This window comes from Oncorhynchus masou, chromosome 13 (assembly GCF_036934945.1).
Source record: "Oncorhynchus masou masou isolate Uvic2021 chromosome 13, UVic_Omas_1.1, whole genome shotgun sequence".
NCBI lineage: Eukaryota > Metazoa > Chordata > Actinopteri > Salmoniformes > Salmonidae > Oncorhynchus > Oncorhynchus masou.
In genome coordinates this window covers 97,177,622-97,190,572 of record NC_088224.1, presented here as the reverse complement: position 1 = coordinate 97,190,572, position 12,951 = coordinate 97,177,622, and the positions used below count along the sequence as shown (strand labels likewise).

The following is a 12,951-nucleotide window of genomic DNA, read 5'->3' as shown; positions in this document are numbered from 1 at the left end:
CACCTCCCCAAAACCTTCATGTTTAACTTGGTCCAAATATCACCTCCCCAAAACCTTCATGTTTAACTTGGTCCAAATATCACCTCCCCAAAACCTTCATGTTTAACTTGGTCCAAATATCACCTCCCCAAAACCTTCATGTTTAACTTGGTCCAAATACCCTTCATGTTTAACTTGGTCCAAATATCACCTCCCCAAAACCTTCATGTTTAACTTGGTCCAAATATCACCTCCCCAAAACCTTCATGTTTAACTTGGTCCAAATATCACTCAAAACCTTCATGTTTAACTTGGTCCAAATATCACCTCCCCAAAACCTTCACGTTTAACTTGGTCCAAATATCACCTCCCCAAAACCTTCATGTTTAACTTGGTCCAAATATCACCTCCCCAAAACCTTCATGTTTAACTTGGTCCAAATATCACCTCCTCAAAACCTTCATGTTTAACTTGGTCCAAATATCACCTCCCCAAAACCTTCATGTTTAACTTGGTCCAAATATCACCTCCCCAAAACCTTCACATTTAACTTGGTCCAAATATCACCTCCCCAAAACCTTCATGTTTAACTTGGTCCAAATATCACCTCCCCAAAACCTTCACGTTTAACTTGGTCCAAATATCACCTCCCCAAAACCTTCACATTTAACTTGGTCCAAATATCACCTCCCCAAAACCTTCACATTTAACTTGGTCCAAATATCACCTCCTCAAAACCTTCACATTTAACTTGGTCCAAATATCACCTCCCCAAAACCTTCATGTTTAACTTGGTCCAAATATCACCTCCCCAAAACCTTCATGTTTAACTTGGGCCAAATATCACCTCCCCAAAACCTTCATGTTTAACTTGGTCCAAATATCACCTCCCCAAAACCTTCATGTTTAACTTGGTCCAAATATCACCTCCCCAAAACCTTCATGTTTAACTTGGTCCAAATATCACCTCCCCAAAACCTTCATGTTTAACTTGGTCCAAATATCACCTCCCCAAAACCTTCATGTTAAACTTGGTCCAAATATCACCTCCCCAAAACCTTCACGTTTAACTTACATTTTCTTAGTTTCAAAGATATGATACACCCAACGGACAAAGACCTATTTTCAAATCAACATAACATTTTGGCCGATATTTGATTTGATATATGATGACGTTTATAAAATATTTATTCAACTCTTGCTCTTTGGGTATTTAATTTCTTCCATGGTGCTTTGCGCGGTGCAGGTTTGGTTGTCTCCTGTGATTGGTCACTTGGCGTGGAAGAGGAGGGTCTTGACCATGCCGGCCAGGACCTTGGGGAGCTGGGAGGAGATGACCTCTGACATCATTTCAGGGAACTCAACCTTCATGGCGTCAGCCTGGATGTAGGTACTAAGACAGTACAGGTTCACTTTCTTCACAATCTGGTGGAGGGGGGAGAGATGGGGGAGGAGGGAGAGATGGGGGAGGAGGGAGAGATGGGGGAGAAGGGAGAGATGGGGAGGAGGGAGGAGAGAGAGATGGGGGAGGAGGGAGAGATGGGGGAGGAGGGAGAGATGGGGAGGAGGGAGAGATGGGGAGGAGGGAGAGATGGGGAGGAGGGAGAGATGGGGGAGGAGGGAGAGATGGGGAGGAGGGAGGAGAGAGATGGGGGAGGAGGGAGAGATGGGGGATGAGGGAGAGATGGGGGATGAGGGAGAGATGGGGGAGGAGGGAGAGATGGGGGAGGAGAGAGAGATGGGGAGGAGGGAAAGATGGGGGAGGAGGGAGAGATGGGGAGGAGGGAGAGATGGGGGAGGAGGGAAAGATGGGGGAGGAGGGAGAGATGGGGAGGAGGGAGAGATGGGGAGGAGGGAGAGATGGGGGAGGAGGGAGAGATGGGGGAGGAGGGAAAGATGGGGGAGGGAGCAGAGATGGGGGAGGGGCAAGCATGTCAGCGTTTTGTCCTCAACAAATCATGGTCATCGAAAACAAGTTCATGAAACTTTTATCCAATGATTTACGAGTCGGTGCAATAGGTTACTATGCCGCTATCATAACCTCAATTAGAAAGCCTGTAGCAAGACATATGGTCTAATTATGGAAACGGATTAAAGCGGCAATCGATCAAAAGTGCTGAGGATGTAAAGCAGATGGCTTTATAAAGAAAAAACACCTGCAAGTCACCTAGAGAGACCTTCATATTGAAGCCTATATCAGATTGGTTCATTATACCACATGACACCTTGATCTAAAGCAACTGGGGAATATTAAACTTCCACATTACACCTAGATCTAAAGGAACTGGGTAATATTAAACTTCCACATGACACCTAGATCTAAAGGTACTGGGCCCGTGATGTTGGCCAAATTTATACGCTTTGGTTGACCGGATTCGTTTGCACTTTAAAGATATCTGTCCACCTCCGGAGACGGCCAGGAAGATGTCATCAAAATCAGATCACAATGCGTCTTTTGGTTGTCTACACCGGCTTAAAAATGTGTACACAATCACAATGTGGACAAGATCAGGACAATGGACGCAGGTATAAACAGGGCTTATGATAGAGCAGTGACTTCCTGTCCTGTCCAGTACCTCATGCATGGCATCCATGAGCTTGGTGAGATGATAGAAGCGTTGAGAGGAGGCCACCATGCCTCTCTCCTTCAGATGGATAGCCTTGGTCAGCTCCCGAATGTAGTTCTGTCTCATCTCCTCAAACTGGGCCTGGCTCTTTAAACCCTCCAATGGAACTACGGAGAGAGAGAGAGTCAAGGGACAATGGATCATCAACCCGGAAACAAAATGTCTTCGTCCAAATGGCACCCTATTCCCTGTATTGAGCACTACTTTTAATCAGGGTCCATAGGCCTTCGGTCCAAAGTAGTGCACTATATAGGGAATAGGGTGCCATTTGGGATATATCCTATATTTTAGACATGGAAGGTCAGACTGCTCTGAACTCTAATTCACAGAGATGTTACTGTAGGCCCAATGCAGCTGTTTTTATCTGAACATCAAGTCATTTCTGGGTAACAATTAAGTTCTCTACCGTGATTGTTTTCAATCTTAAAATGAACTAATTTACCACACGGCGATGTCAACATGGTGGGCCAATAATTCATCCCATCAAAACAGGCATGAATTTCAGGCAGTCTTTTCAAACCGCTCCTTCCCTACATGGGCATTATTATCATGTTCACAATTTCACAGTATTATTCCAACATCATAGTGTTAACATATACATAAAACACAGATAAATCACATGTTTGACTGCACTGGGCCTTTAATAGTCTCGCATCATTTCAATATAAATGGACCATTAGACTAAGAATTACATTATATTTCTTGAGGTAATTTTATTTTCCACATGAGTGAGCAAATATGCAGTGTAAATATGCAGTGTAAATATACAGTGTGAAATATCCAGTGTAAATATGCAGTGTAAATATACAGTGTGAAATATGCAGTGTAATTATGCAGTGTGAAATATGTAGTGTAAATATGCAGTGTAATTATGCAGTGTGAAATATGCAGTGTAATTATGCAGTGTGAAATATGTAGTGTAAATATGCAGTGTAATTATGCAGTGTGAAATATGTAGTGTAAATATGCAGTGTAATTATGCAGTGTGAAATATGCGGTGTAATTATGCAGTGTGAAGATACAGTGTAAATATGCAGTCACAAAGGCCTACTATGTGTTCTCCTGAAGTACCAGGGAGAAAGTTAGAGAGACAGTAAGATAAATAGTGACAATTTGTTTTTGTTTTTTTAGGCTTGTCTGTGTACCATGTGTTTAACTTCATCTTTATCTTAATCTTGATTTTACTTTAATTTAATAACTGTGTGGATATATCAACTACTCTCATAAAATGTGTTTTTACATTTTATAGAATTAAAGTGGATGTCCCTTTGGATTTCTTGAGACCTGACCATGAACTTGTTTTCCATGGCTTCAGTCTCTGTTCATGTAAAGGTCAATGTAAAACTGTTACTTAATAACAGCTGCTTCATAAATCCTGCCTTGTCCCAGTTCACCTTTTTCCCAGTTCAACAACACATTATGAAACACTGTATATTTCTACATCTGGTGGCAATATATGTGTCCCAGATGGAACTCTGTTCTCTATATAGTATGTTACTTCTGACCAGAGCCATACAGGGCACCATTTAGGACAGAGACAATAGTGTAACCAAGACATTACCAACTGCTTCAGATGTCTTCTGTTTGTTCTTATTTGATCCTAACAGAAGTCTGTGGGCCAGAAAAGGTAGCGTAGGGTTCATCAGTCAATGTAATGTTTTAAAGAGGAAGTGGTACTGTGTTGTGTTTACCAGTGTTGAGAATCATGATGGCTTTCATACAGAGGAACTCCTCTTTGGTTACTTGGAGGCTGGTAAACTCCTGAGGAATGAACTGCATGGCCAGACACAGATCATATATGGGAGATCTCCTCATACGATCCCTGGGAGACAATTACAATATTAATATTGAGATATATCATAGTGGGTTTTAATTGTTTTTAATTAAATAGTTGGATAAGTGAAAAAAATATTGTTTTATTTAATGCAGATTTTAAATATAGAACATTAACACAACTTACTGGCTAAGGATAAGATCAGGAGCGAAGTATAAATATTCACTGGTGACATTCTGGAAAGATCTCCAGCCCAGAGAGAACACCATTAGGTTCATCCAGGAGTATTGGATGAGTGTCATCTGGTCGTTGATGTGGAGGCTACGGAACCCTGTCAACAAACCAGAGAAAACAATATGTGAATGTTTTCAAGAAAGCTTGTTTTACTTGCAATGACCGTGATATGTGGTTGTTTTTGACCTGCCTTACTTGTGTTGTTTTTGACCTGCCTTATTTGTGTTGTTTTTGACCTGCCTTACCTGTGTTGTTTTTGACCTGCCTTACGTGTGTTGTTTTTGACCTGCCTTACCTGTGTTGTTTTTGACCTGCCTTACTTGTGTTGTTTTTGACCTGTCTTACCTGTGTTGTTTTTGATCTGCCTTACTTGTGTTGTTTTTGCCCTGCCTTACCTGTGTTGTTTTTGACCTGCCTTACCTGTGTTGTTTTTGACCTGCCTTACTTGTGTTGTTTTTGACCTGCCTTATTTGTGTTGTTTTTGACCTGCCTTACCTGTGTTGTTTTTGACCTGCCTTACCTGTGTTGTTTTTGATCTGCCTTACCTGTGTTGTTTTTGACCTGCCTTACTTGTGTTGTTTTTGACCTGTCTTACGTGTGTTGTTTTTGATCTGCCTTACTTGTGTTGTTTTTGCCCTGCCTCACCTGTGTTGTTTTTGACCTGCCTTACCTGTGTTGTTTTTGACCTGCCTTACTTGTGTTGTTTTTGACCTGCCTTATTTGTGTTGTTTTTGACCTGCCTTACCTGTGTTGTTTTTGACCTGCCTTACTTGTGTTGTTTTTGACCTGCCTTACTTGTGTTGTTTTTGACCTGCCTTACCTGTGTTGTTTTTGACCTGCCTTACCTGTGTTGTTTTTGACCTGCCTTACTTGTGTTGTTTTTGACCTGCCTTACTTGTGTTGTTTTTGACCTTCCTTACCTGTGTTGTTTTTGACCTGCCTTACTTGTGTTGTTTTTGACCTGCCTTACTTGTGTTGTTTTTGACCTTCCTTACCTGTGTTGTTTTTGACCTGCCTTACTTGTGTTGTTTTTGACCTGCCTTACCTGCGTTGTTTTTGACCTGCCTTACCTGTGTTGTTTTTGACCTGCCTTACTTGTGTTGTTTTTGACCTGCCTTACTTGAATGTAAGTCACTCCGGATAAGAGTGTCAGCTACATGACCAACACATCAATGGGAAAAGGGTCTGCTAAATGACCAACACATCAAGGGTCTGCTAAATGACCAACACATCAATGGGAAAAGGGTCTGCTAATTGACCAACACATCAATGGGAAAAGGGTCTGCTAAATGACCAACACATCAATGGGAAAAGGGTCTGCTAAATGACCAACACATCAAGGGTCTGTCGGTGACCACTGTTGTGTTGTTGGCAAAATTAACGATGGTGTTGGAGTCGTGTTTGGCCACTGGGGATGGTCTGGTGGTGTAGATATGTATGTATTACAGACTCGGTCAGGAAGAGGTTGAAAATGTCAAGACACTTGACAGTTGGTCCGCGCATGCTTTGAGTACACGTCCTGCTAATCCGTCTGGCCCAGCTGCTTTTTGAATGTTGACCTGTTTAAAGGTTTTGTTCACATCGGCTACCAAGAGCGTTATCACACAGTCATCCAGAACAGCTGGTGCTCTCGTGCATGCTTCAGTGTTGCTTGCCTCGAAGCGAGCATAAAAGGCATTTAGCTCATGTGGTAGGCTCGTGTCACTGGGCACGAGCCTATACAGTATCTATACAGTATCTATACAGTACCTATACAGTATCTATACAGTACCTATACAGTATCTATACAGTATCTACAGTGATTCATACGTATCTGCTGTCATTTGAGTTTAAATGGATCAATATCTTTATTCATACTTACAATATCTACTGTCAATTGAGTTTAAATGGTTCATTACCTTTATTCATACATATCTGCTGTCATTTGAGTCGAGATGGTTTATTATGTAAATAACAACGTTATCATCTTATCACGTTATTAACAAGAACAAGTTGTTCTGCTCCATTTGAAGTACATGAAGTGATGCGTATCAGAGTGTGAATGTAGTAACCTAGTGACTTAGTCACCCTAGTAACAGTCATACACAGTTGTAGATATATCACTACTGGTAGACATAATGGTAGACATATCACTACTGGTCAACCATAATGGTAGACATATCACTACTGGTCAACCATAATGGTAGATATATCACTACTGGTAGACATAATGGTAGACATATCACTACTGGTCAACCATAATGGTAGACATATCACTACTGGTAGACATAATGGTAGACATATCACTACTGGTCAACCATAATGGTAGACATATCACTACTGGTCAACCATAATGGTAGATATATCACTACTGGTAGACATAATGGTAGACATATCACTACTGGTCAACCATAATGGTAGATATATCACTACTGGTAGACATAATGGTAGACATATCACTACTGGTCAACCATAATGGTAGACATATCACTACTGGTCAACCATAATGGTAGATATGTCAATACTGGTCAACCATAATGGTAGATATATCACTACTGGTCAACCATAATGGTAGATATATCACTACTGGTCAACCATAATGGTAGATATATCACTACTGGTAGACATAATGGTAGACATATCACTACTGGTCAACCATAATGGTAGACATATCACTACTGGTCAACCATAATGGTAGATATATCACTACTGGTCAACCATAATGGTAGAAATATCACTACTGGTCAACCATAATGGTAGAAATATCACTACTGGTCAACCATAATGGTAGATATATCACTACTGGTCAACCATAATGGTAGATATATCACTACTGGTCAACCATAATGGTAGAAATATCACTACTGGTCAACCATAATGGTAGAAATATCACTACTGGTCAACCATAATGGTAGATATATCACTACTGGTCAACCATAATGGTAGAAATATCACTACTGGTCAACCATAATGGTAGAAATAGCACTACTGGTCAACCATAATGGTAGATATATCACTACTGGTAGACATAATGGTAGATATATCACTACTGGTCAAGATAATGGTAGCTATATCTCTGGTCAACATAATGGTAGCTATATCTCTGGTCAACCATAATGGTAGAAATATCTCTGGTCAACCATAGTGGTAGATATATCTCTGGTCAACCATAATGGTAGATATATCTCTGGTCAACATAATGGTAGATATATCTCTGGTCAACATAATGGTAGATATATCTCTGGTCAACATAATGGTAGATATATCTCTGGTCAACATAATGGTAGATAGATCTCTGGTCAACCATAGTTGTAGCTATATCTCTGGTCAACCATAGTGGTAGCTATACCTCTGGTCAACCATAATGGTAGATATATCACTACTGGTCAACCATAATGGTAGATATATCACTACTGGTCAACCATAATGGTAGATATGTCAATACTGGTCAACCATAATGGTAGATATATCACTACTGGTCAACCATAATGGTAGATATATCACTACTGGTCAACCATAATGGTAGATATATCACTACTGGTAGACATAATGGTAGACATATCACTACTGGTCAACCATAATGGTAGACATATCACTACTGGTCAACCATAATGGTAGATATATCACTACTGGTCAACCATAATGGTAGAAATATCACTACTGGTCAACCATAATGGTAGAAATATCACTACTGGTCAACCATAATGGTAGATATATCACTACTGGTCAACCATAATGGTAGATATATCACTACTGGTCAACCATAATGGTAGAAATATCACTACTGGTCAACCATAATGGTAGAAATATCACTACTGGTCAACCATAATGGTAGATATATCACTACTGGTCAACCATAATGGTAGATATATCACTACTGGTCAACCATAATGGTAGAAATAGCACTACTGGTCAACCATAATGGTAGATATATCACTACTGGTCAACCATAATGGTAGATATATCACTACTGGTCAACATAATGGTAGATATATCTCTGGTCAACATAATGGTAGATATATCTCTGGTCAACATAATGGTAGATATATCTCTGGTCAACATAATGGTAGATATATCTCTGGTCAACATAATGGTAGATATATCTCTGGTCAACATAATGGTAGATATATCTCTGGTCAACATAATGGTAGATATATCTCTGGTCAACATAATGGTAGATATATCTCTGGTCAACATAATGGTAGATATATCTCTGGTCAACCATAATGGTAGATATATCTCTGGTCAACATAATGGTAGATATATCACTACTGGTCAACATAATGGTAGATATATCACTACTGGTCAACCATAATGGTAGATATATGATACTGGTCAATTTAATGGTAGATATATCTCTGTTTCATAATAACATAATGGTAGATATATCTCTGGTCAACATAATGGTAGATATATCTCTGGTCAACATAATGGTAGATATATCTCTGGTCAACATAATGGTAACGATATATCCCTCTGGTCAAATAATTAGATATATCTCTGGTCAACATAATGGTAGATATACCTCTGGTCAACATAATGGTAGATATACCTCTGGTCACTAATGGTAGATATATCTCTGTCAAATATGGTAGATATATCTCTGGTCAACATAATGGTAGATATATCTCTGGTCAACCATAGTGGTAGCTATTACCTCTGGTCAACTTAGTGGTAGCTATATCTCTGGTCCATAATGTCAAATCATTACTCTGGTCAACTTATGGTAGATATATCTCTGGTCAACATAATGGTAGATATATCTCCTTATGTCAACATAATGGTAGATATATTCCTGGTCAACATAATGGTAGATATATCACTCCTTCATACATAATGGTAGATATATCTCTGTCAACATAATGGTAGATATAGCCTTCTTCCTCAACATAATGGTAGATATACTCCTGGTCAACATAATGTCAAATCATTACTGGTCAACATAATGACTAGATATATCTCTGGTCAACTGTAATGGTAGATATATCTCTCCTTATAATGGTGGATTATCTTCCTGTCAAATCATGGTAGCTATATCTCCTGGTCATATAATTGCCTTCCTGTCAAATCATTACCTCTCCTTATGGGATCTAGCCTTCCCTTCCCTTCCTGTCAAATCATTACCTCTCCTTATGGGAACTAGCCTTCCCTTCCTGTCAAATCATTACCTCTCCTTATGGGAACTAGCCTTCCCTTCCTGTCAAATCATTACCTCTCCTTATAAGACTGGCCTTCCCTTCCTGTCAAATCATTACCTCTCCTTATAAGACTGGCCTTCCCTTCCCTTCCTGTCAAATCATTACCTCTCCTTATGGGAACTAGCCTTCCCTTCCTGTCAAATCATTACCTTCCTGTCAAATCATTACCTCTCCTTATAAGAACTGGCCTTCCCTTCCTGTCAAATCATTACCTCTCCTTATAAGAACTACCCTTCCCTCCCTGTCAAATCATTACCTCTCCTTATAAGACTAGCCTTCCCTTCCTGTCAAATCATTACCTCTCCTTATAAGACTGGCCTTCCTCCTGTCAAATCATTACCTCTCCTTATAAGACTGGCCTTCCCTTCCTGTCAAATCATTACCTCTCCTTATGGGATCTAGCCTTCCCTTCCTGTCAAATCATTACCTCTCCTTATAAGACTGGCCTTCCCTTCCTGTCAAATCATTACCTCTCCTTATAAGACTGGCCTTCCCTTCCTGTCAAATCATTACCTCTCCTTATAAGACTGGCCTTCCCTTCCTGTCAAATCATTACCTCTCCTTATAAGACTGGCCTTCCCTTCCTGTCAAATCATTACCTCTCCTTATGGGAACTAGCCTTCCCTTCCTGTCAAATCATTACCTCTCCTTATAAGACTGGCCTTCCCTTCCTGTCAAATCATTACCTCTCCTTATAAGACTGGCCTTCCCTTCCTGTCAAATCATTACCTCTCCTTATAAGACTGGCCTTCCCTTACTGTCAAATCATTACCTCTCCTTATAAGACTGGCCTTCCCTTCCTGTCAAATCATTACCTCTCCTTATAAGACTGGCCTTCCCTCCCTGTCAAATCATTACCTCTCCTTATAAGACTGGCCTTCCCTTCCTGTCAAATCATTACCTCTCCTTATGGGATCTAGCCTTCCCTTCCTGTCAAATCATTACCTCTCCTTATAAGACTGGCCTTCCCTTCCTGTCAAATCATTACCTCTCCTTATAAGACTGGCCTTCCCTTCCTGTCAAATCATTACCTCTCCTTATAAGACTGGCCTTCCCTTCCTGTCAAATCATTACCTCTCCTTATAAGACTGGCCTTCCCTTCCTGTCAAATCATTACCTCTCCTTATAAGACTGGCCTTCCCTTCCTGTCAAATCATTACCTCTCCTTATAAGACTGGCCTTCCCTTCCTGTCAAATCATTACCTCTCCTTATAAGACTGGCCTTCCCTTCCTGTCAAATCATTACCTCTCCTTATAAGACTGGCCTTCCCTTCCTGTCAAATCATTACCTCTCCTTATAAGACTGGCCTTCCCTTACTGTCAAATCATTACCTCTCCTTATAAGACTGGCCTTCCCTTCCTGTCAAATCATTACCTCTCCTTATAAGACTGGCCTTCCCTCCCTGTCAAATCATTACCTCTCCTTATAAGACTGGCCTTCCCTTCCTGTCAAATCATTACCTCTCCTTATAAGACTGGCCTTCCCTTCCTGTCAAATCATTACCTCTCCTTATGGGATCTAGCCTTCCCTTCCTGTCAAATCATTACCTCTCCTTATAAGACTGGCCTTCCCTTCCTGTCAAATCATTACCTCTCCTTATAAGACTGGCCTTCCCTTCCTGTCAAATCATTACCTCTCCTTATAAGACTGGCCTTCCCTCCCTGTCAAATCATTACCTCTCCTTATGGGAACGAGCCTTCCCTCCCTGTCAAATCATTACCTCTCCTTATAAGACTGGCCTTCCCTTCCTGTCAAATCATTACCTCTCCTTATAAGACAGGCCTTCCCTTCCTGTCAAATCATTACCTCTCCTTATAAGACTGGCCTTCCCTTCCTGTCAAATCATTACCTCTCCTTATAAGACTGGCCTTCCCTTCCTGTCAAATCATTACCTCTCCTTATGGGAACTAGCCTTCCCTTCCTGTCAAATCATTACCTCTCCTTATAAGACTGGCCTTCCCTTCCTGTCAAATCATTACCTCTCCTTATAAGACTGGCCTTCCCTTCCTGTCAAATCATTACCTCTCCTTATAAGACTGGCCTTCCCTTCCTGTCAAATCATTACCTCTCCTTATGGGAACTAGCCTTCCCTTCCTGTCAAATCATTACCTCTCCTTATAAGACTGGCCTTCCCTCCCTGTCAAATCATTACCTCTCCTTATGGGAACTAGCCTTCCCTCCCTGTCAAATCATTACCTCTCCTTATGGGAACTAGCCTTCCCTCCCTGTCAAATCATTACCTCTCCTTATAAGACTGGCCTTCCCTTCCTGTCAAATCATTACCTCTCCTTATGGGAACTAGCCTTCACTTCCTGTCAAATCATTACCTCTCCTTATGAGACTAGCCTTCCCTTCCTGTCAAATCATTACCTCTCCTTATGGGAACTAGCCTTCCCTTCCTGTCAAATCATTACCTCTCCTTATAAGACTGGCCTTCCCTTCCTGTCAAATCATTACCTCTCCTTATGGGAACTAGCCTTCCCTTCCTGTCAAATCATTACCTCTCCTTATGGGAACTAGCCTTCCCTTCCTGTCAAATCATTACCTCTCCTTATGGGATCTAGCCTTCCCTTCCTGTCAAATCATTACCTCTCCTTATGGGACTAGCCTTCCCTTCCTGTCAAATCATTACCTCTCCTTATGGGAACTAGCCTTCCCTTCCTGTCAAATCATTACCTCTCCTTATGGGAACTAGCCTTCCCTTCCTGTCAAATCATTACCTCTCCTTATGGGAACTAGCCTTCCCTTCCTGTCAAATCATTACCTCTCCTTATGGGAACTAGCCTTCCCTTCCTGTCAAATCATTACCTCTCCTTATAAGACTGGCCTTCCCTTCCTGTCAAATCATTACCTCTCCTTATGGGAACTAGCCTTCCCTTCCTGTCAAATCATTACCTCTCCTTATGAGACTAGCCTTCCCTTCCTGTCAAATCATTACCTCTCCTTATGGGAACTAGCCTTCCCTTCCTGTCAAATCATTACCTCTCCTTATAAGACTAGCCTTCCCTTCCTGTCAAATCATTACCTCTCCTTATGGGACTGGCCTTCCCTTCCTGTCAAATCATTACCTCTCCTTATGGGCCTTCCCTTCCTGTCAAATCATTACCTCTCCTTATGGGAACTAGCCTTCTCTTCCTGTCAAATCATTACCTCTCCTTA

The 12,951-nt window shown here is 41.0% G+C and overlaps 1 protein-coding gene across 1 annotated transcript in view; it reads right to left on the bottom strand.

Moving 5' to 3' along the window:
• Positions 1-271: 271 nt before the first annotated feature.
• The window catches only part of pgr (progesterone receptor), a 50,450-nt gene continuing 37,770 nt past the window's right edge, over positions 272-12,951 (bottom strand). Inside the window, exons 6-9 of the mRNA XM_064985433.1 lie at positions 4,567-4,711; positions 4,298-4,428; positions 2,556-2,713; positions 272-1,404 (exon numbers count right to left, since the gene is read on the bottom strand). Coding sequence (XP_064841505.1) covers positions 1,249-1,404; positions 2,556-2,713; positions 4,298-4,428; positions 4,567-4,711 — 590 coding nt within the window. The 3' untranslated portion in view covers positions 272-1,248. The remainder of the gene's footprint in view (positions 1,405-2,555; positions 2,714-4,297; positions 4,429-4,566; positions 4,712-12,951) is intronic.